This window comes from Daldinia childiae, assembly GCF_008694065.1.
Source record: "Daldinia childiae strain JS-1345 chromosome Unknown Scaffold3, whole genome shotgun sequence".
NCBI lineage: Eukaryota > Fungi > Ascomycota > Sordariomycetes > Xylariales > Hypoxylaceae > Daldinia > Daldinia childiae.
Window position 1 is genome coordinate 2571482 of NW_022984644.1, and position 27334 is coordinate 2598815.

At 43.8% G+C, this 27334-nt stretch overlaps 8 protein-coding genes across 9 annotated transcripts; 4 read left to right on the top strand and 4 right to left on the bottom strand.

Annotated features, from left to right (window-relative positions):
- Positions 1 to 3121: 3121 nt before the first annotated feature.
- On the top strand, positions 3122 to 3950 carry GL218_03414 (Glycine-rich RNA-binding protein 4, mitochondrial; the record flags this gene model as incomplete). The annotated part of the gene is made up of 5 exons (XM_033579974.1): positions 3122 to 3141; positions 3207 to 3279; positions 3387 to 3493; positions 3546 to 3778; positions 3850 to 3950. 5 exons carry the CDS (start codon positions 3122 to 3124, stop codon positions 3948 to 3950), a joined length of 534 nt encoding a protein of 177 aa, XP_033436077.1.
- Positions 3951 to 4592: 642 nt separating this feature from the next.
- Positions 4593 to 5631, bottom strand: GL218_03415 (Glutathione-specific gamma-glutamylcyclotransferase; the record flags this gene model as incomplete). The annotated part of the gene is made up of 2 exons (XM_033579975.1): positions 4593 to 5154; positions 5576 to 5631. The coding sequence occupies 2 exons, from the start codon at positions 5629 to 5631 to the stop codon at positions 4593 to 4595; spliced, it is 618 nt and encodes a 205-aa protein (XP_033436078.1).
- A 4819-nt stretch (positions 5632 to 10450) lies between these two features.
- GL218_03416 (Programmed cell death protein 6) lies at positions 10451 to 11715 on the top strand (the record flags this gene model as incomplete). Its single annotated transcript, XM_033579976.1, has 4 exons — positions 10451 to 10491; positions 10680 to 10698; positions 10822 to 11191; positions 11252 to 11715. The coding sequence occupies 4 exons, from the start codon at positions 10451 to 10453 to the stop codon at positions 11713 to 11715; spliced, it is 894 nt and encodes a 297-aa protein (XP_033436075.1).
- Positions 11716 to 12652: 937 nt separating this feature from the next.
- On the bottom strand, positions 12653 to 14027 carry GL218_03417 (uncharacterized protein; the record flags this gene model as incomplete). The annotated part of the gene is made up of 2 exons (XM_033579977.1): positions 12653 to 12684; positions 12734 to 14027. The coding sequence occupies 2 exons, from the start codon at positions 14025 to 14027 to the stop codon at positions 12653 to 12655; spliced, it is 1326 nt and encodes a 441-aa protein (XP_033436076.1).
- A 5052-nt stretch (positions 14028 to 19079) lies between these two features.
- Positions 19080 to 20637, top strand: GL218_03418 (uncharacterized protein; the record flags this gene model as incomplete). Its single annotated transcript, XM_033579978.1, has 4 exons — positions 19080 to 19193; positions 19326 to 19676; positions 19738 to 20172; positions 20218 to 20637. 4 exons carry the CDS (start codon positions 19080 to 19082, stop codon positions 20635 to 20637), a joined length of 1320 nt encoding a protein of 439 aa, XP_033436045.1.
- A 1361-nt stretch (positions 20638 to 21998) lies between these two features.
- GL218_03419 (uncharacterized protein) lies at positions 21999 to 23401 on the bottom strand (the record flags this gene model as incomplete). The annotated part of the gene is made up of 3 exons (XM_033579979.1): positions 21999 to 22315; positions 22420 to 22853; positions 22920 to 23401. The coding sequence occupies 3 exons, from the start codon at positions 23399 to 23401 to the stop codon at positions 21999 to 22001; spliced, it is 1233 nt and encodes a 410-aa protein (XP_033436046.1).
- A 310-nt stretch (positions 23402 to 23711) lies between these two features.
- Positions 23712 to 24183, top strand: GL218_03420 (Acylphosphatase; the record flags this gene model as incomplete). Of its 2 annotated transcripts, none has more annotated exons than XM_033579980.1 (4): positions 23712 to 23723; positions 23785 to 23839; positions 23889 to 23971; positions 24034 to 24183. In XM_033579980.1, the coding sequence occupies 4 exons, from the start codon at positions 23712 to 23714 to the stop codon at positions 24181 to 24183; spliced, it is 300 nt and encodes a 99-aa protein (XP_033436281.1). The 2 variants fall into 2 exon arrangements, with proteins under 2 accessions (XP_033436281.1, XP_033436280.1); XM_033579981.1 differs by having other exon boundaries at positions 23785 to 23815.
- Positions 24184 to 24295: 112 nt separating this feature from the next.
- On the bottom strand, positions 24296 to 27289 carry GL218_03421 (Pre-mRNA-splicing factor ATP-dependent RNA helicase prp16; the record flags this gene model as incomplete). The annotated part of the gene is made up of 1 exon (XM_033579982.1): positions 24296 to 27289. The coding sequence occupies one exon, from the start codon at positions 27287 to 27289 to the stop codon at positions 24296 to 24298; it is 2994 nt and encodes a 997-aa protein (XP_033436279.1).
- Between the last annotated feature and the right edge of the window lie 45 nt (positions 27290 to 27334).

Sequence of the window (27334 nt, forward strand, 5' to 3'; positions counted from 1 at the left end):
CGGTCCAGATGCTTGCTAATATTTTTTTTTTTTTTTTGGTTGGTACCGAATTTCAAATCTTTTGAAATCTATGTAAGTAGGTAGGTACATAATATATTCAATCTACGTGAGAGATATCTATAATCTATAATTAGAACCCGGGCGGGATCAGCGCTTGCTCTTACTTGGCAAGTTTTCATCATTGATCTAGCCTGGATTTTCATCGTCGTCATAGGTTTTCATAAGTGCTAAAAATGTTACGTGAAAATTAATGGTTGATGCGTGCGTGGTGTAAGAGCCGCATGCGATGTCAGCGTCGTGTCGTGCATTGTGGGTAGTAATATTGTTGTTAAAGACCAAGCTTCAATCCCAAGACGTCTGAGAAACCTTGCCAAGAAGGCCCCTGATTGCCCCTGGATTGGGAGTTGGACATCTCAACCCGACTAGTCTGATTGGTCTGTGCAACCCCGCAACGTTCAGGTACGCCTTATATGTACTTATTTTAGGTACCACTACTACCACTAATACCACTACCACATCACTGCAGGTGTCCAAGACCTCAATACAGGTTAGGTATACTAAAGAATTGGAAACTCCAAACTTTCACATCTTGGCAACTCTGATATTACCTACCTCCAACATACCTCTTAAACATACTTACTTCAATTGATACCACATGTCAAGCGTCTACTTTCTCCCTGAACACTAGGGTTTAGTGATTGCTGATAAACTTCTTCTTCCAGCTTAGGTCCAACGCGTTTCATTACCCTGTGTTTGTATTCTACCCAAGGTCCCCCGAGTCAAGGGATGGATATTCGGAGCGCCAGCCGGCCCCATTAACAGGCCGCGCTAAACGATATGTACAATTACATACAGCCTTACGCATCTTGTAGACTACCTATCTATTACCTGTAAGTCTTCTTCCCAAGTGGATTCGGCATTTGGATCAAAATTGCTCAATGATCGACTGCGACCTCCACGGCTGCATACAACGTCGCATCCCATACGAACAAGCCTTTGGGCACGCGGAACGCATCTTGTATCGAATCTGACCCGAAATGCCTCTGCTATCGGGTTCCTATTTGTTATAGTCGTTGGTTACTATCGTTTTCCGTCTACCTGCCTTAACCGCATGTCATATCCCACATTCCATACTACCCTATCATCTATCATGGGCTTACAGTTTACCCTTTACGAGCAACCGAGACGTGTCCATATAGTGTATATAGCACATACTAAAGGCATTATTCTTTAGCTATCTCACCACAGGATAACTTTATATATGGCATCAAGCTCTCTCACCAAAAAAATAATATCAAGTCATAAAGACTGAGAGTATACGACAACATCACCCAAGGGCCGAGTATAACGATTGAGGACAATTATGTGGGTTCTAGTCAGATAAAATGCACAAAAACAGAGCGTATATCCCAGGATATGGTATTTCGACGTTTCACTTTCGACCACAACTAAATGCAGCACATTTTCATCCTAGTCCGTCTCGAATCGTACCAGGATAATCGGTGTCTCTGGGCTGGCTCTTTTCGGAGCTCTGCCGTGTTGCAATGTCTCGAGGTACTTCAATGGGCTTAACTAATATACCCACCATCTTAGAAAGCAGCGTAGTTTGTATTTTTCGTACGATAATCTTCAGCACTAACGCAGGGTCTAGCCTTGTGGATAAGTAGGCCCCTCGGGAGACTATGGAGAGGCGCTATGTTCTCTCGCATTACTTAGCCAAGCAAATAAGACTTCCTGTTTTGAACTGACGTCCTACGGCGATTGGTCGATCACAGACGTCAGGGGTCCAAAAATGGCACCCCTGTGTGATTGGATATCGCGCTTTTCCTCATATTCTTCGAGCTCGTTACAGCTATTTCAGGCCCAGCAAGTTTTAACGAAAAAACTATTCCCATAGGGCCCGAAAATCATAGGCTAGAGAGAGATGGCGAACGGACTATAGCTTTCTTTTTTTAGCCCCCAGACAAGGATCACGAAACTCTAGTATTCACTATTCACTACCTAAACTAACGGACGTGGGACCTTGACAACTACGATCGGCCGTACTTAAACGAGAACAGGTAGATGTGGAGTATAGGTATCCTACCTAGGTAGTCGGAGTAGATGCTTCGCAGATCGTTCTCGAAGCCGACACGCCTCCTTCAACTGCATTATGTCGAGCAACTTAGGCCACACGAAGCAAGCATACCGCTGATTACTGGCATTCCATTTTAGGATAAAGCCGACTTAGCAGCTTGTCTGGCACATGTAATTTGTACCGCGTGGAGTCTCATGCCCTCTCCTTAGGGCAATTCGAGGTCACTTGCACCTCCTCTGTTTGATGCTTGTTTTGAAGCTATCCCTGCTGGCTCCCTCTTTTCTTCTCTTTGCTGGTGGTGGGTATAGGCTTGTTGAGTATTGCGGTCTGACAGTCTTTGCCTAGGGGGTAAATATAATATATTGTATAAAATCAGGCGGCCTCGAGTACATAGATATCCTTCATTCCTCGTTCAAGCCAACAGATACTGGTCGATTTGTCACTAGAACGCCTTCGAGTTACTTTACCAACTTTACCAACTTTTATAATCCTTGCCTATCCGGTCACCTGGATCTTACATTTCGTACATACATTATTAACCCTGCCGTCTTTACTGTACCGAAATACTAAAATACCAAAATACTTTTTCACTTATTTACCCTTGCGTCTATCAGATACCTACGTCACTTAGGCCCCAGCATCTGCAGACCTTCCGGCACTGGTTACTGGTCAAGTTTGCAAGTCAAAAAATAAAAGCAACAACGATTTGTACGATTGCTGCTTAGGATTCTAAAAGAACGTTCGTGCATCTCTCCCACATCCCGCCCCTGCTTCCCGTACAATTAGTGGACCCAGTAGTTCTTTCCTCCCTTGCTGTTATCTCGCAGATTGTTCCTCTCATTTTGTTTGGACAATAAATAATGGTAGCCTCACGTATCTTAGGTACATGTATATGTGTGCCAGCAATCACTACCTCTACACATACTCGTGTACTTTTAACTTTTACTTCAACCGATCCGATCCGCACATCATTATTACGGGTCGATTATTAACCTTATTTAATACAGATCTACCTTTTTGAATCGATATCTTCAGTCAGCAATAATGTCGAAGCTATTCATCGGGTATAGTAAAACAGAGTTCCCATTTATTGTTTACTTGGCTAATCGAAATGTTTCCCTATATTTAGTGGGCTTGCATGGCACACTGAGGATGCCACGCTCAGACAGAAGTTTGAAGAATTCGGTCCCGTTGAGGAAGCGGTATGTGGTCCTATTATCATCTCCATTTGGCACTCATACTATATTCGATATGGGAGTCTGGAAACTGTACCGATACTTTGATTCAGGACTAACTGAGCTAATAATAGGTCGTCGTCAAAGATCGCGACACTGGCCGAAGCAGAGGCTTTGGATTTGTCCGATATGTGAACGAGGAAGATGCACAGAAAGCTATTGCGGGCATGAACAACGTCGAGTAAGGTGCTGCCTCCCATTATTTCGGGGATTTATCTAACCGAACAAATTAGATTTGATGGACGATCTATCCGTGTCGATAGAGCATCTGATACTGGTCCTCGGGGAGGTAGCGGACGGGGTGGCGGATACCCGCCTAGGGGTGGGTACATGCAGCAACCTCAGATGCCCTATGCCGCTGGTCAGCCGGTTGCGTACGGGATGCCGAACCAGGTAATGTACCAACCGGCCTACGGACGCGGAGCAGGCTACCCGCAGCCTAGTTACGGAACACCCCCGCCTCAAGGTAAACACACAAGCCCCCTTAGAATGTTTTAATTTAAATTAGCACATGTTTAAACTGACCAAATCTTATAGGTTATGCGCCCTACGGCTATCCGGACCAACAGCAAGCAGGTCAACAGCCTCAACATCAACATCAACAGCAACCGCCTCAGGGGCAGCCGCCGTACCAGTAGAACTCCTATGAGCGACACAGGGGGGTTTCGATCCAAATCCCAACACCAACATTATGCAGAGTTGGCATCTACTAGAAAATTGGCCCAAAAGGCACGCTCGTTATCGGTGAAATTGGCGCATGGAGGTCTGATGTTCCCACAACACCCTTGACACTCCTTATGCACAACACGACCAAAGTGGTACTCCCCATTTGTCACCATTTCATTAAGTCATCCTCAACTATCGAGTCTCTATATCTGAGACTGGAGGATTACAGTGAGACATACTCACTAATGTACATACATTCGTTCGCCATCTTCTATTCCAGGCTCTGTGGCCCTTATGATTAACGTGAATATCCACGTCATCTATCATTTTACGAGTCTACGAAGGACTAAAGAAAAAAAAGAAAAAGAAATGGGAGAACTACTTAAGGATTAAGAGTTCGACCTTCTCAAGAAGAAATCGTCATGAAGTCGATCTCGGAGGGGGATAGAGGAAGGCAAAGCCGGGAACAAACTGTAGCAATAGTGCTCAGATCAATCGACATGATTTCCAATGCCTTTCTCTCTTAAACTTCTTGACCTAAGTGCCTAACGTAATTCTCTACCTTGGGACCTAATGTTTACAACACCTCTTCTCCCCTGTAAGATAAGTACCATTCACGCCTTCTCCGTCTCTTCCTGCTCATCTACGCTGCTCACTTTTCTAAACTCGTGTGAGACGGGGTGTTCGAAGCCTTCCACCTGCAACTGGCCCTCGCGGCGCTTGCGGTCAATCTCGCGCACGCGATCCGACAAATCTGTGACGTGAGCATCACCACTCTCCGGACTTAGTTCGTTGAGGGCCTTCTCCAGACCCAACAGGTAGTCTCTGTTCAGACCGCTGGGACCTTCACTGACGTAGATGTGCTCGGCAAGGACCTGCGGGTCTTGCGGTCCGGTGAATTGATCATTATCGGGGGTGCCGATGTAGACTAGAGTGCGGATGGATGGCGACCCGTCCGCAGGATGGAAGGGCGTATAGTGGATCGTATATCCGTTGATCTCCCGGATGTCGAGGTACTCCTTTACCTCGGCTACCTTGTCCGCTTGGATTCGGTATGCGGTGCCCCATACCTTCTCGGGTGCTGAGTCATGCGCATCGACGAGGGATGCCCAGGATGACCGTTCGATAAGAGTGACGACGCGGCCGGGAGCTTCAGGTGTGCCGCGGTGATCTTGACTGGAAATTACGTTGATGTTAGAGGGTGATGATATAATCCACATGTATTGAACTCGCTGGCCCTTATCGTCACCGTACATCTACACCGGGTTGCCTCGACTTAATCTCTAGAGAAGACTAAGCTTACCTTGCCTAAAGGTATGTCAGCTATATACTTTTCAGCTAAGCAAAGTGAAGGAATCTATACCTGCCAGAACCGCCTCACATAGCCTGTGACCCAGCCGGGTATCCGTCGATCTACCAGAAAGCTTCGGTGAGTTTCGGCCTTGGACACGTATGTTGACGTAGAGGAAGTGAACAGCGAACTGCTTCAGTATAAGATCTTACCATAGTGCGGAGGGGGTTTCCATATCAAGCTTCTACAATTCTATAAGTAAGGTTAAGCTACAAAGCTAGGGAAGCATCCGAAAGGATAACGCACCCATAACCGAAGATCCAGAATTCGTCCGTTTCAGGCGGCGCTCCGTTGACTGACATCGTTGATATTTAGGTCAAGCTTCCTCTCTTTCTTTTTTATAATTCACGCACGCTTGCTTGAGTTCTTGTCTATCAATCTAAAAAGGGTAGTTAGTAATGGCTTTAACAAAGCTCTCCAATTAGCATAAAGGCTGCTCTATCCGTAAATAAGAGTCATCGTCGTTCAATTTGACGGAAGTCGGAAATGGTACAATAATGCCAAGCTTTTTCGTCTTTTACGGCTTTCTAAGCCATCGGGACTGCCGTCTTTTGCGGGCGCGGCTCCGGCCAACGGAGCATGTGTTACACAGTATCAACACCATACCTAATCTTACATATCCCTTTGGCTGGTATAAGACAACAACCCCCCCTATAATCGGTACAGTACAAAATTAGCCCACAACATATACGTAATAAACCTACTTTTATTTAAATTTAAGGCCTTTTATTAATTAAAAACCTTTTACAATTAACAATACAAAAAAATATTAAGTTAATTTTTTTAAATTTTATATTTTTTTAAAAAATATCATTTTTTTAAAATAACCTTAAATTATAACATTTTAATAACGTTATTTTTAATTTATTTTTGACTTAATATTATTATTTTTAACGTTTATTAATAACCAAATAACTTTTTAAAATTTTAATATAATTAATATTACTTTTTAATTTAACTTAATTATTATATAAAATAATAAAATAAACTTTATAATTAAATAATTAAAAACCTATATAAATTTTAATATAAATATATATTTTAAACTTTTTAATATTTTAAATTATAAACCTTAAATATTAAAATTTTTTAATAGTTTAAACAATTTATTTAAATTATTTATTTTTAAATAACTTATTAAAAAATAAATTATATATATTAATAAATAAAAATTTAACTGCAATATTTAAAAAAAACTTTATATATAATTATATAAATAATATAATATTACTATTAATAAAATTTATTTTTTTTTATTTATTATTATTTATATATTACATTATTCTAAAAAAAAAATTAAAACATATTAATATAATAAATTATATAAACTTTCATATTATTTTTTTATATAATATATTAACTTACAGCAATTTTAAACCTTAAAACAACAATTTTATACAATTAATCTAACTTTTAATAAAATAAAATTATTTAAATAAATTAATAAATAAATTAATTGGATATAAAAAACATTTTTAAAAATATAAACTTCGAAATTTTACATATTAATTAATAAATTAATTGTACATTTTTATAACAAAATTAACAAAATTATTACAATTTTTATAAAATCTAATTTAATTAAATTTAAAGTTTAAACTATTATTAAATCAAATTATATATTAAAATTTTTTTAACATATTTTAAATTAAATTCAAAGATATAATTTTATTAATATATTATAATAATTAATTTTAATAAAATTAATCAATATAATTAATAATAATGTTTTTAATATTACTTAATATATAATTATAACTTTTATTAATAATTTATTTAAAATATTTAAATACCTTTTTTTTATATATTTTTATTAATAATTTTTTTATAAATTTATAATTATTTAAATAATTATATATATAAAATATTATAATTATTAAAATATATTATAAAAATTATAAAATTGTTATTATAATAATATAAATATATAAAACGTTAAAATATAATAAGGTTTGTAAATAATTAACCTTTAACAATTAAATAAATTAAATTATATAATACAATAACGGTTTTATTAATTTTTTAATTATAATATTTTAAATTTTTAATTATATTTTAAAAGTATTTATAATACCAAAATATATATTAAAAATAATACGAAAAATATTTAACTTTTAATATAAAAAAATCTTTAATATTTTATTAATTATAAATAAATATAATTATTATATAAATAAGGTTAATATTAACAATTAAATAAAATTATTATATAAATATAATCATTAATTTTATCGTTTAACTTTAAAAGTTTTATATTTTAACTTTTTATTATAATTAATTTTAATTAATATATTTTATTTATAAAAAAAAAGATTATTTAATTAAAAATTAATTAAATCTTTAAAAAACTAAATAAATATATTATTAAAAATAGGGATAAAAATATACGGATTTAATATTAAAATTTATAAAAAAAACTTAAAAACAACGTTAAAAAAAATAATATACAAATATTTTAATAATATTACCAAAAAAATAAAAAAGTTATAACATTACCATATTAAACTTATAAAAATAACAATATATAAAAACAATTTTATTAAAAACTAATTAATTTAAGTGATAATAATTTAAATAATTTTAATTTAAAATTAAAAAAAATTAAATATTAATATTAAATTTATAATATAATTATTTATAATTTAAAAAAATATTAATATAAATAATATAATTTAAAATAAATATAAAATTAAATATTTTAATTTTATTAATTTATAAGATTAGATTTAGATTATTTTATAATATTATATTTAAAATTTGTGGGTTGCTATCTTATGCTAGCCAAGGGGATAGGTGATCCCGCTCTTATTATTCCGACAGTCCGACTAGGTGGTTACTTTTATTTTTAGCACCTATGGTACCCTCCGTAACTGGACCTTAATTTACGTATTGTAGGTACATGCTGCGAACAGCTGCAGCTAAGCTCCAGAAATTCGTCATTTAGATATTATAACACCACGGGTCTAAAAGCTCTGGATAATTGCGATGAACGTTGTAAAAGGCTAATAGGCCGCGTCATAGAATACCCAAGATGTAGCTAAGGCAAGCGCATCATATTCCAAACCGAAAAGCTTCTCCTTTGTAGAATGTTACCTCTCATGTTATTACCTTTACTATTATTATTTTACTCCTGCAGCATCTCGAAACCTCATGCATATAATACCTAGCTTAGGTACCTAACATGTGAAGCATGTATGCACCCCGCGAAGACCTAAGGGTAGGGGAAGCATGCGCCTCGACTTGTATTACAGACCGTAATAGCTTGGAGCTCTTGTTTTGCTGCGCCATACCTGCTACGTATTCTCGCATAGACCTGCCTCCATCTATGGAAGGTGTTGGGAATGACAAAAGAAGATGTTGTGTGGGTTCAGCGCAACCCACTTTGTAGGCAGTAAGATACCTAAGGAATATTAACCGGGATGCGGGACGGGACGGGATCATCATGCCTGAGCCTCACTGGGGAAGCTGAATCTATTCTAATCCTTTACATACCATAGCGGGGCTATATGGGTTCGTGGAACGATTACAACCCCCCTATAATGATGCCATGCATAGTAAGCGTTCAAATCAGACCTAATCATTTAATATTGCGGAATGATTCCAAAATGTGGAACGGTCTCATAAAATGTAACGATTCCGACACACACGTGACTTTCACGTGACTTTCACGTGTAAAAATGGGGCTAAAAGTCAAAAAAGTCAAAAAAAAGGGAAAGACTGGTCCTCGAACCCACTACTCTTACGTTTGTGTAACCATAAACCCCACAATAAGGTTTAAAGTTTTAACGTTTGAGCTAATGGGACGAGGTGGCCAATCTCATCGAATTATTTCAAAATGTCCCCTCTTTTTGACCCTTATAACCTTTACTTCAAAAAAAGTAGAATTTTGACTTAGAAAAAAAAAAAAAAATTTTAAATTTTTTTTTTAAAATACCATGCGGAATGATTACAAATTGTGGAACGCTTGGCATATTTGCGGAACGATTCCATATGCGATTTTAAAATTATGTAAGATATGCCCCACTAATATCTGGATTTAGCCAATTAGAGGCCTTAAATAGGTGGAGCGTTCCACCCCTGCCAACCGTTCCGACATTTTGGAATCATTCCACGAACCTACATTTTGCCGCTATGGTACATACATAGAAGCTTCTTTTCCATATAAGTCAGCCTTCGAGAAAGACTAAAGGTTCGCCCTGTTTTATGTAATTCCCCAGGATCTCTGCCACCTTCGGTCAAGATAACAAACATCGGATTGAACCGACGAGTTATTACGGACCTTATGGAGTACGTATGGATGCTGTGGTAGACGATGACACAGCCCCGGGCTGCCCCGCCGCTCAGCATCGGTGTGAACTGTGTGATTTTGATCGCCAGTCTGATGCCTGCGGATCTTTAGTATCAGTCAGACGGACACTAGCGGTGCCGGATATCCATACAATCTTTACTCTGGATAGGTTAGGTACCAAAGAGAACAGCTTGTTAACAAACAGAAAGACGTCAAATCCCCGACTTATGGTATTTGGGACAATAAAGCAAACTATATTACCTTTTTTTTTTTATTTGCTCGGCAGCCCCTAAGTTGTTATTAGTTAACTAGCTTCTTTAGGTCTTGGGTCTTGGATCTTTGGGTCTTAAAGTCTTGGTTCTCGCAGATGCAGCCCTAGAGTTAAATCCTCAACCAAGACTTTTAATAATAATACTACCTCTTTCGTACTTCGTACATCCATCCCCAGCCAAAATCCTCAGCACTCAGCACTATCTTCTTCCTTTTTGTCTTCTTCAAACCCCATGATCCTTGACTTTTCCTCTTTTTTACCCCGATTTTTTTGCGGCTGAATCTAATTTACTCTTTGTCCGCCTACGTGACGATTGGATTGCACTGCCGCTTATTTACTCGTCCGACACCTTTCCTAATTTAACTGCCTATTCTCATATCTACATCCTACACAATAAAAGAAGCTGGGGCTGCATTGCAACTACGCGTTCCTCTCCTTATCCCATATAGTAAACAACTCTCGCCGCTAACTGCTGTCCTTACCGTTACCGTCTTCATTATTTTACTACCGGTATTAGTCGAGTCTAAACTCTAGAGCGACGTAAACAGCAATATACTACACAATGGCTTACAACAGACCATACAATCCGGACGAACTGCCAAGGTGAGTCGGCATCTAGTGCTATTATACCCCGCCATCGTCATCGCTCAGAACCGCAGTGTTCTAGAGTGAAGGACAAGTGTGATATTGAGATGAGGACATTACCATCTCGTCAGATGGATAATAATTATTTGTTTTTATTTTCATGCGTTATATGCAGTGATAGCTAACTTATTTTTTTGAAACCGCAGATTCGCAGAACCCGACCAAGTACGCGCACGCACCTCCGTTAAATCCTTTTTCTGCCTGCCCTACATATGTTAACCCCTGCGCGAGCCCCTCTTCTATCCACTCGTATTCGACTGTAGATAACTAACTTTCTTCCCTTCGTAGAAAGGCGGCGCGCCTCATCCCTCCTCTCGCTACGAGTCTAAGCCCCAACCGCCTGTTCCTAGCACCCGACACGATTCCCTTCCGACTCGTCGCACAGACACGGGACGCCTGACTCCTACTGGTTACGGCCCGAGCGGTTCGAGCGGTTATAGCAATAATAGTGGTGTCAGCAGCCACAGCAACAGCTACGATTACGGCTATAGGCCGAACCTACAATCTACTATGTCGCCGCCACCTACCGCGACGGGCCCGCGACCAACGGCCCATAACCGCCCACCTCCTGCGAGTCGGCCGCCTCCTTCTCCTACCCCTCAGGACGGTGCTGCCGATCCTACCCTGCTACCTCTATTCAAAGCCGTCGACAAGAACAGTACGCCATCTTAGCCTAACTGTGTTGGTTTCCCCAAGATAACTAACCCCTTTCGAATAGATACCGGTCAGCTCTCCGAAAAGGAACTATCAGCCGCTCTCGTAAATGGCGACTGGACGGCTTTCGACCCACAAACGGTGCGCATGATGATTCGTATGTTCGACAGTGATCGGTCGGGGACTATCGGATTCGATGAATTTTGCGGACTGTGGTCATTCCTAGCATCGTGGCGAGCACTGTTCGACCGATTTGACGCGGACCGGAGCGGCAACATTAGTCCAGACGAATTTAGCAACGCCCTCGTGGCCTTCCGCTACCGCCTCAGCCCCGGTTTCGTCGACCTCCTCTTCCGCACCTACGACAAGCGTAACGAGGGCGTCATGAGCTTCGACCTCTTTGTCCAGGCCTGTATCAGTCTTAAGCGGATGACCGACGTCTTCAAGAAGTATGACGAGGACCGCGACGGTTACATTACTCTCAGCTTCGAGGACTTCCTCGTCGAGATCTTAAAGCAGCTCAAGTAAGGTTGAGGCCGGAAACTCAGAGTTTTATGGTTTCCCACGAAATTATTAGCATGGGGTAAGCAAAGCCAATAATAAGGGTTGGCGTATTTATATACGCAACAGTCTGGAGGATAGATATCCCCTGCGGGGCTGGCAGCAAGTTCACGAATACGTTGCCGAATACGCGGCATTATTCCGCGTAAGTGTAAGCAATCCAGGCTTATGTTTCTATGGGCGGGGAGAGGATATGCATTTGAGGAATTTCGTTATGTGAGCTATCATACTATCTCAGGGGGGTTCTAGAAGTAGAAACAGGGGCAGATGGTGGTATGCAGGCGAGACAGGCCTATGGACCTCATTGTTATTTTCGGTAGATACCATCAACCTATCATGGTCACAGGGATGCATAATGAATGAATTCATCTAACAAATAAGATATTTTTCTGAGTCTAAGACTTCGTGATGATCTAATATTATCACGTTGGTATAATAACGATAGTACTTAGGTAACCCTCCTGTTTCTGAAAATACGTAGCAAGTTATTTTGCTTCGAATAACAACGCTGTTGACTTTTTATCTCCATGCCTTTTCCCTAGCCCTATGACATAAGGAACCCTATTCCAAAAAATGACATGCCTAAATGGTTCACTAAAAATGACAAATCCGTAAAGACTAATTTTGTCTGCCCTTGGTATCATGTAGAAATCCCTTTCCCTTTCCCAAAACACCCCAGAACCCGACAAGCTAATGTGCTTAAACATAAAAAAATATCGTCCTAATGACAGACGATTGTCTTGTCCCGAAAGAATGAACGAGCTTGTAACCTAATAACTTCTTTAAGCAGGGGTAGCCACGGACCTAAATCTGGAAAAGCCTCCTCTTAATGACTTCTTTGTCTTTAGGCCACTAGGTATCTTTTCCTTACGAACGTAGATTGGTCTTAGGCTACATTGGCTTTTCACCTTGACATTTTGACGGGCCTTCGCATCCCTGATAACCCATTGGTCGTTAGTATTCTCCGGCGAACACCACAACATACCGTTTCCGGAGACAACGACTTCGTCGCCACTGCCGAGGCGCATGATTTCTGTGGTGACGCCCCCGATACTACTATTGCTACCCTTCCGTACATGACCTAGTTTCTCCTTACCAGGTTTCCCTTCTTCGCGCGGGTCCAATGCACCTTCGACTTCCTCGCGCCGCCACCGTTTCGTCTTCAGCATCGCCGTAGCGAGACCTCGGACGTCTTTTTCCCCATCGTGTGCGCTAAGCCAGATGCGCGCGCCCAGCCGTGTGGCGATCTCGGCACCAGTAGGTACACCGGCGCAGATATTACCACCGAGCCACCATGGATTTGTGATGCTATCCATACAGTGCAGGAGGGCCGTTAGCGGAAGCGCTGCTTCGGCTACAAGATGTGATGTGACGTAAGGTGAGATATAGTCGTATGATATACCATGAGGTGAGAAGAGGACCGAGATGGGACGGACCATACCGGTGGAGGTGACGGGGCGAATATGGTTCTGGGAAACGGACCGTAGGAAAGATGTGTTTGAACTTGAGCGCGCTGGAGAGGGAAGTAAGGTTGACGCAGACTGGACAGAGCGCAGAGAGTGTGGTGATACCGGTGGAGATGGTGGGAGGAGGAAAGGATTCAGGGTAGATGAGTTACTCGAAAGTGTCATGTCCGAACCCTGCATAGTAGGCGTATTAGGGGTAACAGGTGGCGAGGGGGGTTTCGATATGGTAGGGATACCGAGTTGTAAGTGATGAGTTGGCGGAGGTCGATATGTTATACCAATTGCGCCATGTAGACCAGCTAGGTCACGTTTCTGCGGTATGAAGGCGATGGTGACTTCACCTCCTTGACCTCCGGGCGTCACGGGCGGGACGGGAATTCGCACTACAGACTGCTTTCCTGTCAACCTCGGGTCTTCCCATCGCTCTATCGTCCGGATCTTCTCCTGGTCGAAGTACTTCCAACTCTTGATCAAGCGCGCTGCCGCTGGTTCGGCAAGGATGATCGTGTTTGTCCCGCTTGCTGGTAGCTGCCGAAGCGTGGCTTCATTGCAATGGTCACTCTTATGTTGAGTGATGATAACGAGATCCGGTGGGGACGGGAGTTCCGAGAGCGAGGATATGCATGCTGGGTGTATGTGAGTCGTAATCGAGATCTTAGAGTGAAATACCTTGGAAGGTCCTGTTATCCAAGGGTCCAGGAGAACTGTGAACGGCTTCGGCGTTACACTACGCTGTGCGAATTCGGGGATTATGGGCTCGAAGGATAGGAGAAACGAGGCATCGGAGTTGAGGTTCTTTATAGTTAAGGCCATTGCAGATGTCGACGTATCTGGGGGGGTTGTCGTCTAGACTCCCTCTTAAGGGGGTTGGAAATTGACTATCATCTGTGGTCGAGATAGCCTAAGGTAATGAGAGACAAGCTGACTTCAAGAACTTCAAGCCGAGAGATAAAGCAGCAAGAGAAAGTGATGACGAAAAGGAAAGTTAAGAAGGATCTAGTCTCAGCCCCGATTAAAGAGGGGGGAAGTGAGTTAACTGTCTTACCACGGGGTGAATGGAGGATGAAGAGATAAAGTAGGCGTACGAAGGATCGCGTGGGAGAAGAATATTTGTTAAGAGACACCCATAGCTACAATCAAGTAATAATCGAGGTCCTCGTTAAACATCAGCCGATGATCTAATAAACTCACCATGTTGTGATATTAAATTATAATCAAAAGTCAGGGTATACAAAATGCCCTTGTCCGCTTTCCCGCTCTTACTACATACCTACGTACCAACACTTGTTGTGGAGGGCGAGGACATGTTTTAGACAATAGATAGTCGACCATGTTTCACTTGGTTCGAGCTGGGGGGTGAAAGTGGTAGAGTGGATGCGAAGCTGTAAGCTAAAGATCTGCAGATGGAGTGAAATGTTTCGGTGTTTTGTTGCCAAGTCTGTACGACACCGGTTGGTATTGATGCCGTCTGGACCGTGCCCCATATTTTTACACTTTCTTTGACACTTACCCCAAGTTAGAGGCCGCGCGGGTTAGGGGTTTGTAATTATTATCTCTTGCTGATTGGTTAAATTTCCAATATAGCACAGAAGTGGCTTCGGGCTTAAACGTTCAGGGTCTTTTTCTTATCTTAAAATAGATATTTCTATCGAGTATTACACATAGGCGTTTATTATACACAGCTGGTTTAACTACAGTTTTTCTCTACATTAATTATTATTAAATTATGAGTGAAAATTAAGTCATTTACTAGCTTATTATTGTCAGGAATTAGCAAGTACTGCGTGAAGATAATCATAATTTCATGAAACATTAGGTACCTCACATACATATACATATCTCGTGTTGTCGTTGCACAATTAGGAATGTTTTCTTCCCAATCGCTATACCCATTTTAGCATGACGTACGAAACAATATCCCCTAATATAATTTAGATTCCCGAAGAGATGGCGATATATTATCATTCCTGTATGACAAGGTTGATATCTCATTTCCCAAATGTTTATCCCCTTAGATGACGACTTCTACTTGCATACCTAGGTACCTATATCTTTCCGTCATGAGATCTACACTTGCCCAATCAATTAGGTTCAGAATAATTATATAACGCATTCCAGATTCTTTTATTATCACATTGCGTGGAATGACAGCGGTCATGCGGATAACTACGCACATATTGCTCAAGAAGATCGTTCGGCATGGAAGCTTGGACTCTTAATAACTCTTAGCATGACGTCCGTCTTTTCACCGAAAGCTTCAGGAAACTAGCTACCTTAGATTATAATTGCTATACAATATTAACACTCGTATACAAGTTTTCTACGCTCTACTTTCAGTGGCTCTACTGTAAATGCATATGGTGTCAGCGTGGTACTCGGCTTGTAGTACTTTGATGTATGGAATTAGCGGTAATGATCATTGTCATATTTTAACGTCGACTGACAAAAAGTATCGAATCTACAGCTTAATTAAGTTAACAGTAACAAAAGCTAATTTATGTTGAGTTGACATTTCCTTGGTTTAGACAAGTAACTAATAACCGCTCGCGGAGTCCTCTAGAGATTAGTATACTACGAAGAAACAGGATTACAAGGAGTTGAGCTTCAACTTGAATAGCTGGATATCCATGTAGCTTACCTATGCACTGACGTCTTCACTCGAAGATTAAGCTTTATGCTTTGGATACTGAGCTTTAAGCACGCGGATGGAGAAGCGGGCGGCTATAGGCACGTCCCGACTCTAACCTGACGTAAAGCCTATTGGTGCCGTTCAACATGTCAAGACGTAAGATAAGTCGACCGAGGCTAACACTACGGCTAGTTTTCAACGATATTTTCAAATCGTATGCCTTTCCATTATCACACATGATGCGTTTCTCACGTTACTTAAGAGGTAGTCAGTCCATGGGCAAAGCTATACGAGGCGGAGATGTAGCTGGCCCTAGGAATGAAATTCTTAATCGAGCAGAAACCAACGTGCGAATTTAAGGTCTTTCGACATTATCGATAAGAACGATTAGCTGTATGCCTTCGTCATCCTTCTAGTTTTGAGACCCTGGTGAGGGGTAGAGGTGTGTAGAGGTGTGCAGCACTTATACAATACATGCAATGTGCCGAGAGTCAAGGTGAGAGAGGATTCGTCAATTCCTAAAGCTCTAACAGCACTTTCGGATCAGCAGTCACACAACTCAGATAGGTAGCTACAATAGCCGATGCAGCTTCCTCTCAGAGCTAATGCTTTACGATAAGAGATTATGAGAACACCTTCCTAGAGCTTAGGGTAAAATAGTAGAAGAAGCAAAAAAAGGGTTTGCAAGCTTGCAGTAGCGTACTCTTGTACTCCCCACATCAAGCCGAGCAATCATGTACATACCATCATGTACCTAAGATACATGGGTACATATACATACCTCATACTCAAGGCTTAGTAGGTAGCACAGCGCCACTATGGAAGGAACATTTTTCAGCTTCAGAGGAGTTCCCGAATAAAAGTTTCTATTCGCGAAACTAAAATCAAGATGCTAACAATAGCAAAACGTTAGACCAATGTGTAGCCACGATTCGATTCTCGTACAAAGGACTTATCCAGACATTAGTTGGCATTGTCGGGCCAGCCTCCCGAGTGGAAAGCCTTGGTGAAGGCAGCGCGTACAAGAAAAAAAAAACTGACCAACTAATGCGATTGACTAGGATGAGAGCTTTCTACCACAGTTCTATTAGTCGCATTGACAAAGAAGAGAATTAGGTAGCTATAATACAGTACCCATGTTCGGCTGTCACCTAACTAGGGTAGGTAATCCGACTTCGTCTGGAATGAAATGTGTCAAAAAAAAGCCACATCCGCAATCAGACAATCAGACAATCAGAGAAGCGATGGCAAACGGTGGGAGGCTCATGTTCCATATCTGATGTCATAAGCTGACGAGCTTAACCACGGGTTCTTTTCATATTTCCGCCGACAGGTACAGCCAAGGAGAATACTCGCTTTTCAACTGGAGGGGAAGATGTGTGGAACAAGCAGCCATGCATGTGAGAGAAGCGTGCGAGATGGAGAGCTTCGATAATGAAACGAGCCCGCCTGCCCGCCTGGCCCGCCATGTTAGGTACTATGCTAGGTACTATGCTACCATGCTTACCCGACAGAGTCTTCTTTCGATGCCCCGCCATTTCTCAAGCCTCCACTCGAAACCTCCACCTATCGTATCACCTCCGCAAGCTCTGCTTTCCCTGCTCAGCCAATGCCGGAGCTCTCATCAAGTAGATGGATGGATTCGGTCAGTGCATCCACCTTACCCACCTGCAGAACCCCTCGCCCCCTCAAGCTTCCTGCTGCTGCGGCGGTACTGCAAGCCGGGGCTTTGCCTAGCTGGTACCTAGAGGCAAGTATGTAATAATGCATTCATGTCTCGTGGGAAGCAGCTGGCTCTATTTGTTATACACCATGAGGTATATGGTCGCATTAAACCCGTCTTTACCATTTGAGGATCCCACATCCTGCTCCTGCTGCAGGTATTATGTGCTTGTACGCTTAAAGGCAACAAGGAACGGAAAACCTTGGCCTCTTTTTACTTAGCTTGCTCTATCTGAAGCTAAGAAGCTTTGCATCGCCAAATTCCGAACAGCTAGACCTGAAGCTCTGACGACGCTCTCAACTCAAAAGTAATCATTGACCTTTCTGGGGTTATATTGCTACCGGAAGTGCTTGCGTCGTCGGCTTTTCTCATTTTATTATTTACATCATTTATTTGCATCATTGTTCTCTTTTCCCCCCGCCCATCATAGAAGAGACCCCACTCCCAATATTCAAATAACCATCCGTCCCAGCCGATCCTCGATCGAGTCAGAAGGGAAGCTGTCCGGCCTGTTTAAATCGAGTTAAGAAAGAGACGGAGTGGGACGGAGCCAATAAAACGGCTCCCTCTCTCTTTGTCCACTCCGATTTGAACTTGCCGCACAAGCTTGGGGATATTTTTTTTTTTGTACTCATGTGTGTATGTATGTATGTACGATACAATGCCTGCTTGTCTGCGACGGGATGCCCGTTTTCCACCCACTTTGGTTGGATCATCTATCTTTGGGCTGCTTTGGATGACAAGCTCAGTTTACCCTGTCCGGGGGAGGAGGCTTTGCTCTCTTTGTTAACAGCTACTTAATGTTCCCGCATTAATACCTTACTAGGTATGGTACCTATCTAGGATACCTACACCACCAGACCACTTACATACATATACGCGCATCTACCATTTACATCCTAGGTCCCATCTACCTTAAGGTAAGGGTATCAGGGTATCAGGGTATCTCAAGGCCGTTGATCCAGCTTTTGGTGTGTGGAGTACAGGTAGGTACTTATTATACCTTCTGACCTTGACTTGTGGCCACTGGCCACCCTACATGTACTATTAGTACTATGTATTAGTACTATTACAGTGTTCCTTCTGTGTTCCTTGTGTGTTCAATGTTCCTTGTCTTCTTACCTACCGACCTATCTAAGCTGGGAAATTCCAGTACCGCTGCTTTCAGCTACCCTTCCCCCCTCCCTCCCAATAAGGTCACCCTTCCAGTCTTTCCTCTTTCCTCTGCCAACACCCACGCCCACGAGAGAGAGAAAGAGAGGTCTTCGAAACACCTCATGTAACACCTGTATAGGAGCTTAGAGCTACCTCGGCAGAGCTGTCATTATCATTTCTATATCGAATTTAACTATTACATACCTAATCTCTAAGCTTCATAGACTTGGACTATCATCAATTGGTTACTATTAGTGGTGCTTCTTATCGTCGACATACGTATCCGACTATCGATCTTGCGAACTTCCCCCCCGCCTTCAATTTCCGACCAGTAAATGGCGGGGTTGATTGGGTCAAGATGCCGCCTCGATCTTCCTTAACGTCTTCATTCTCTATTACCGACTCGAACAATGAAGTCGTATGTCCTCTGCGAAACCAAGATGGCTCGAGCTGTCGCAAGCGCTGTATTGGCGTAAGTTGCAACATCTTCACTGACTCGCCTCCCGAAGGATTGGATTACGAAGCTGTATCGGGTCTCAATCCAGAAGCTATGTCGCAAAGCCTAGGAAATTCAATGTCTAACTCTCCATTTTGGAACAAATAGGAAAAGAGATATCGCTCAATGCAAGAGCATATTCGACGAGCGCATCCAGAGCATTATATTTCGAAGCTCCCTGCGACCGAGGAAAGCTTCTTACTTATGATTAATACACCTCCGTCAGATCGATCTCAAGTTCCGAACTCTGCCGGCCCACCACCAGGAAGCCTCGATCCGACCAAAGGCTATCCGCACGAGCGTCATGCATACTCCCGAGACGCATCTAGCGCTCCTGGGACCCCTAGGAATCATGATGAATATTCCGGGGGTTCGCTTTTACCAGCCGCGAGTGCCGCTGCTGCTTTGGCCCAGTTAGGTGGCCAGCACAAGTTCGAGACGGATTGGGATAATGAAGCAGTAAATACTCACCTAACGTCGCTAATCATTGATAATATCAATGCTGATTCTGATTTTGAAGGGCTGGCAGTCTGATAACGACGTCCGGAGAATACCGAGGAGTACAATTGAACTACCTCCCATACATTTTGGGATGGAGCCAACTAGCGAACCATTCCCTTCAATTAACTCTGCACCGCGTAGGGACTTGCTCCCTTCAATTCTTTCAAATTCCCCGCCAGGTCGTTCGTCGACTCTTCCTCCTCTTCAACGATCGCTTGGTCCTAACCGACCTAGAAAGCAATCTATCACTAAGCGTGGCCACAAAAAGCAGAAATCTCGAGGTACCGCAAATGACTGGCTCCGGAGAATTCAAAACGATGAGCGCCTTAAGCCGGGCAGCACTGACCGTAAGGCTCATTCCGTCGAGCCCACGGCCGACTACGGCAAAAGGTGGGAAGACCTCATTGATGCTGCAGCCTCGGCTACAGAAGATATTGATGAAGACAGGACTCCTGTAAGTCGTGCCCGGCACATTTATTTTCCTTCTCTAACATCCCAGGTCCCCCAATCTCCTATATCAATACACCGAGCTTCCTTGCCCCCATTTCCTCATCAACACTTTCAAGGCTATCAAGCTTCTCCTCTACAACAAGCTCTTACTCCACCATCCTTTGCCCAAGAGATTCCAGAACCTTTCCCATCCGTCGAGAGTGGCGAGAGCGGAGAAAATTTCCATATAGGAGCTTCTGGACTTTCAGATTCGTCGCCTGGCTTTTCATCTCAGGACGTGCATATCTATTGTGCTGCGTGTCAGAGAACGTCAAAGCTCCGGGAATCTTATGCATGTACGGAATGCATTTGCGGCCTATGTCGAGATTGTGTTAATATCTTGATGGAGGAGCAAGGAGCCCGAAGAAAATGCCCGCGCTGTGCCACTATTGGTGGCAGGTTTAAGCCCTTTCAGTTGGATATCCGATGAAGCATCTCGCCACCATTATACTCAGTTCCAAGGATCTAGCCCAGCAATCTGGTGTCTTCCCCTTCCGGAAAAGCATACCATCGCCGATGACTGTCACTCACCAACAGCTATACAAACGGCCTACTGCTAAAGCAGCTTATGGCACCTATCATCTTACTATAGAACCCATTAAAGGACAGGCCGTGGACTTGACAAAAGGCCAGATCACCAAGTGGATAATCCGAGGCATATTCTGGGCCAAAGGCCACGATCCACGATAAGTGTTTACACCGAACCGAGTAACGCCCCGCCCGAGGAATTTGGGCGGCCCGCGTAAGCCGTTACGATTTCCTATGACGTATAGGACTGATGTACCCAGGAGTGGGCATAGATAGCGTTTATATTTAGCGACGGGCATCCCGAATGACCTAATTCGTTTTTATCATCTTCATTAGGGGACGTGATATATGTTGCTAGCAACTTTACATATTGGAATTTTCTTAAGTTATAGGGAGAGGATTGATTCCCCCGGCGTTCCACATGGGATATTTGGTTATTTATGATATTTATAGTCGATTTGGACCCCTTCTGTTTGAAGGGAATCGCTGTGCGGATGGGTTTATCTGGGATACTCTTGTTTCAGCGGCGGCAAGACTCGCACCGAAACGCAAGCTGGCCGGCTCTTTGTTTTATCTAGGAAAGAGACGACACGAACGATCTAAGGGAGGCGTTTTACGGTTGAGGCCAACGTTACAACTAGCAATGTGATCATGAACATTACGTTATATCCGCTTAAATAGCCCAGTTATATATATATATATACGAATGAAGAGTAGAGCTCTAATTCATCAGTTACCATCTTGCTGCTTATTTATCTTTGATGTATGTTTGTAACTACACTTCCCTGTTTCTATACTTGGATAGATCATTTCATATAATGCTCAATTTGGCAAAATACGTTATAGTACGCAATTGAAACCAACCAGGTTGCTGACTATGGATCTTAATTATAAGTATTAAAAGACAGGAGAGTATTACTTTAGCTATACTATGTTCATATATAGACTAGTTTTGATGCTATATTATAATAAACGTTGACTGGCTAACGAGGAAATCATGTATGTTGCTTTGCAGTTCTCTTTCTGTGTTACAGGACCAATGTAAAAATAGAAAAAAAAAACAAGGTATTGGGCATGCATGTATTCAATATACTCCGAATGTGCCCTCCCTTAATACGTATGTACGCATAAATACCCTAACGCCGCAGTATTTATATGTACGTACCCAAACATACACGGAAACCGCCCTGTCACCTTGCTGCAAGGGCTCCGTTACCGAAGCCCCCCGTATCACAAACAATATAAAGACAATCTACCTCCCCTTCACCGAGTCTTCCCCTTCGCTTCCTTCGCCTTCTCCAGTAGTAGATTGCGCATGGCGGCGCGCACGTTGCGACTCCCGCCGAGCTTGGGGCCCTTAAGAACGTCTTCGTCGGCGGCAGCGCCGCCCTTGCCGGCGCCCCCGGGCCCGGAACCGGGCGGCGCGTTCGTCGGCTTCTTGCGCTTCTGCTGGCGCTGGGCCATGGCATCCATGAATTCGCGCCGGAACTCCTCGGCGATCCGGTCGTCGGCTGCGCCGTCGTCTTCAGCGCCGCTGCCGGATGCGGCGGGGGGCGGGGTGGGCGCTTCGTATACGTCGACTGGTGGGTGTATTAGTGGATTTGATGCACAGGGGGTGGGAGAGAAAGAGAGAGTGTGTGGGTTATGGAATAGGTTGGGTTAGGGAAGAAAATGAAAAGCTTACGTCTGCTTTCCCGGAGAATCTCCTCGACCAATTGGTCCCTCTTGATATCGTCGCTATTCCGCCTATTCCTCGACCTCCAGGGTTTGCCATCCCGTCCGAGCCGGACCTTCTTCGGCCGACCGCTCTGCTGCTGCTGCTGCTCGTCGTCATCTTCAATAGCTTCGCCGTGTAACTTCCGCCGAGCGCGCTCCGTCAGCGCCTCATTGCGGCTGCGGGCCTCGTCGCCAAGGTCGATCTCCATAAGCTGGCCTTGTAGCGCTCTATTCTGCTGCTCGGGTCTGGGCACCGTCGTCACCGCCGCTGTCGCCGGTTGTTGCTGCTGCTGCTGCTGCTGCTGCTGCTGTTGCCCCCGATTAGACGAGCGCGCGGCTGAGTGGGAAGACAGTGCCACAGCGTTGTGTCGCCTGGCTAATTCGGATTCTATATACTCCTCCCTTGCTCCATCAGCAGCTGTGCAGCGGTCGCGGGGGGTGCGCGCCATGGGGAAGGATGGGACTCACATGTGCTTGTTCACTAGTTCTGCCGCCATACCGGTCTGCGGCGCAAAACGCTTTTTTACGCCTGCTGCGATGTCTAACACCTTGTTCTCTTCCTCGCGGATCATTAGACTAAGGTCATCGAGACCGTCTCCTAAGCCATTGGCGGCAGCTGCTGCATCGTTGGAGTTGTAGCTGCTTCCTGCGCCGAACTTGACGCCGCCTAATCGAGCCTTTCGCGCATTGCGTAGACGTAGAACTTCGGCTACTGAGAGACCTTTTTCTTCATCCTCTGCGCCCTCGCATTGAATCGGGGTGGCGACTTCAGATTTTCCGGGAGTGTCTGATGCGATCGGTGTTCCTTCTAGTCGTGGTGTCTCTACGGATCTGGATCGTTCGTCGTTGTCATCGTCGGTGGGTTCTGCTCGTTGTCTGTAAGTCTTCCTTTTTTTCCCACGAAATATTACTTGAGGTACGGGTGTCGACTCCGAAGCCGTACTATCCATGATGATAGTTTACGACGGATTACTGGAGATGCGCTTGGTCCGAAATTGGCTGTTTGTATGTTTGGTGGTGATACGAAGTAGACTCAGGTACGTACACCGCATTGAAAGTCAAAGGCGTATGGACATAACCTAAGGCCAGCATCGGATAAAGATTACCCGATAATCTACCGCTTATCGCTTCTCCACCAATGCTTGTGTCGATAAAGCTTCTTAGTCGTCATTGTACATGGACTTGTTAAAGCTACCCTGCATATGAACTGTTATCTACCACCGTGCATACGATCTACTACACTGCAATTGAAGCTTCAAAATGACACAAAGAGTAGGTGATATATTACTTCGGATATAGCTAATATTAAGTCAGTAACTAATCAGTATCTCAGGTCTACTTTCTCGCCCACGGCCGAGTTCAAGGTACGAACTCCACCACGATAACGTGTAAGCTACCGTATCAATAGATTAGAAAACTGACGTCACAGTGCGATAGGCGTGAGCTACCGCTATTTCGCGCAGAAGAAAGCGGCAGAACACAGTATTACTGGATGGTGTCGAAATACAGAGCATGGGAAGGTGAGCAACTACTTTTACTATTATGAATTAGGTCGAAATGGCAAACCACTCATCCCTTCCAGGTTGAGGGCGAGGCTCAAGGACACGAAGATTCTATCACATCATTCTTAAAGGAACTCGATAAAGGCCCAAAACATGCCCATGTTGTCAAGTTAGACAAGGAAACTCGAGATGTACAGGAAGGAGAGGCACATTTCGAAGTACGAAGATAGGGGCTGAGAGCCAATAATAAGTAATAAATTATATTCAAATAGTTCGTAAAGCTGAATAGCCTACTACCATTTATGTAGATATCGTAATATTCCAAACATCGTCAACAAACTTCTAGAAACCCCTGCCCTTCCTTTTGGCTACAGGTTTCTTCACTGCGCCAGAAGTAATAATCTTCTTAGCTTCCTTGTTGGCTGCGGGCTTCTTAGCCGCCCTTTCCTCTTCCAATTTCTTCTGTTCTTCGTATCTTTGCTTATCTTCTGCCATCTTCGCCTCGATTTCCATCTTGCGGTTGAACTCGGTCTCTGTAATACGCTTTTCTCGGGCTGAGTACCCCTTCTCTTTTACCGAGTAGAAAACACCACCCAACTCCGCAAGCCAATGGGGATCGACGGATGTTACTGTTGACATGTACTCTTTCGACGTGAGGATAAGTTCGTGGTAGATCACGTAGTCGGGGAGAAAGCCGAGACCATATAGGGCGCTTGTGGGATGGAGCTGTACCGTAACTGATGTACGTAGGTTGATATACTCTCCTATACCCTTGACTTTGGCTGCCTGATGGTAGTAACCAGAGCAGATACACTTGCGAATGATATCCCAATCCGTACCGCAGCTGACCATCTGCATCTTTTGCATTTTCATGATGTCAAGAAGCTGGTCTCTGATCTCCTTTGCTCTCCGTAGTGATTTCGGGTGCAGAAAGTGGCGCGTACACCAACCATCCGAATAGCCATTGGTCTTCCATTGTGAATACACATGGAGGTAGGTTAGATGATCGGACTCGGGAACGAAGAATTTCTCGCGCGCTGCATCAGACTCTTCTTGTCGTTCCTTGGGACGGTAGAAAACGTTAGGGACGGAGAGCATAGAGACGATAGTAACCATTTCCTCGCTACACCCATACTCTTCGGACATGATGAGGAGCTTTGCCAGAGACGGGTCCATAGGAAAAGCGTTCATCTTAGAACCGAGATCCGTCAGCTCTCCGAGGTTATCCAACGCACCCAAAGCCCAGAGGTCGAAAAGGGAGGTAGTAATAGTGTCCTGCGGTGGCGGATCCATAAAATCGAAGTCGAGCAAGTCCCGAACGCCCAGTGACTTTAGTAGAAGCACCGTATTGCTGAGATTCGTCCGTTGAATTTCGGGTATCGTTTGAATATAAAGTTCATCCTTGAATGCTTTCTCGGTATACAAGCGGAACGCTTTACCAGGACCTGTTCGACCAGCACGACCAGCACGTTGGCCTCCATTCGCTTGCGATATTGGTGTAATCTGGAGCGTGTCCATACCCATCCGAGGGTTGTACACCTTTAGCTTAGAATATCCCGCGTCCACCACGTACATAATACCATCGACCGTCAAACTAGTCTCTGCGATATTAGTAGCCACAATACATTTCCGTACTCCAGGAGGTGCCCGGTCGAAAATTTTGGCTTGTAGGTCTGCTGGCATTTGACTGTAAATCGGAAGGATACTGAGCTCTGGTGGATCATTAAGGGCGTCTAGGCGTTCTCGTACTAATTCACAAGTACATTCGATGTCTTCCTGTCCCGTCATAAATACTAGAATATCGCCAGCGCCCATCGATACGTGTATGGCGAGTACTTGCTGAACAGCTTGATCGACGTAGTCTTCGACCGGCGATCGATGGAACATAATATCGACTGGAAAGGTTCGACCTGGAATGGTGAACTCAGGGGCACCACCGAAAAAATCCGAAAACCGCTTCGAATTCATGGTGGCAGACGTAACGATTAACTTGAGATCTCTTCGGCGTTGTAAGATCTTATTGAAAAGTCCCATTAACACATCCGTATTAAGCGCTCGCTCGTGAGCTTCGTCCATAATTACGCATGAATAACGGTCCAGGTCTCTCTCGTTAAGCGATTCTCGTAGTAAAACACCATCGGTCATGTACTTGATGACGGTGTCTTTACTAGTACAGTCTTCGAATCGAATAGCATAACCAACCGTACTACCCAACTTGACCTCCATCTCCTCGGCCACACGCTTCGCTACACTCATTGCCGCTACTCGTCGAGGTTGAGTGCACCCTATCATGCCTGATTTCCCGTACCCGTCTTCGTATAAAAACTGTGTAAGCTGTGTCGTTTTTCCTGAACCTGTCTCGCCAACTACTATAACAACTTGGTTGTCTCGAATCACCCTCAATAAATCTTCCCGGACTGCAAAGGCGGGTAGGAATTCTCTCTGCTCTCTCAAGGTTTTACTCTGACTGAATGCACTTGCGCCGTCGTTCTTTTTCATGTGCTCGCTGAACTTGTTCTCTCCGGACTTTGGTGCATCTTCTTCTGTTGCTATCGGCAAGGCGCTATCCCCCTCATCTTCTTTCACGCCCAAGACATTTCCAAGAGCGGTACCGGCCATGTTGGTAGCCTCTTTGGCATGGCGCTGACGTTCCCTCTGCTGCCTCCTTTCCCTCACCACGCGGCTCCCTTTGCGACTGAATACAGCCATGTCGCTCTGATAGTCCCTAACAGCTGGAACTGGCTCCAACTGCTTGGTAAACACAGTCCGTCCATCTAAAAATGGCGGTTTAAGGTCGTGAATTAGTAAGTGAACGCGAGTTCCCTCGTCATCGTCTTCGAAGTCATCCCCTAATGCACGTCGTTGAGCGACACCAGAAGTAAGCATACGATTAGTCTCCCAGGCATCGTTGTCCTTTTGCCTCTGCAGTTGGCGCGCATTCATATGTCGTCCGGATTTCTTCTCGACTAACTCAGCCTCCCGCTGTTGCTGCTCGACCCATGAAGTATCGTACGACCCAAACGGATTATGGGAGTCATCGCCAAAGGTATGTCCACCAGTCTCGTCACCGGTATACCAGTCGCGATCAAGGGCATTCTGCTCATCTGCGCTCACTAGAGGTTCTGGACCGTCGAACTCTTGCTGTTTTGGGGTTGAGGCATAGTTGGATTGCGCGCGAGGTGTGGAAGCGCGCGAGTTGGGACCATGTTGGAAGCGGCCGTGTGGTCGAGATGAATGGCTCCGATTTGGAAGAGATGTATAGCGATCATCGGAGCGTAGGGGATTGAAATCTATTTTGCGCCTCTTGGGGCTAAAATTCCCGTCCTCCCTATCCATCCCGAGGATATTTCTATAGAATAAGTTGGTAGGTAGAGATAGTCT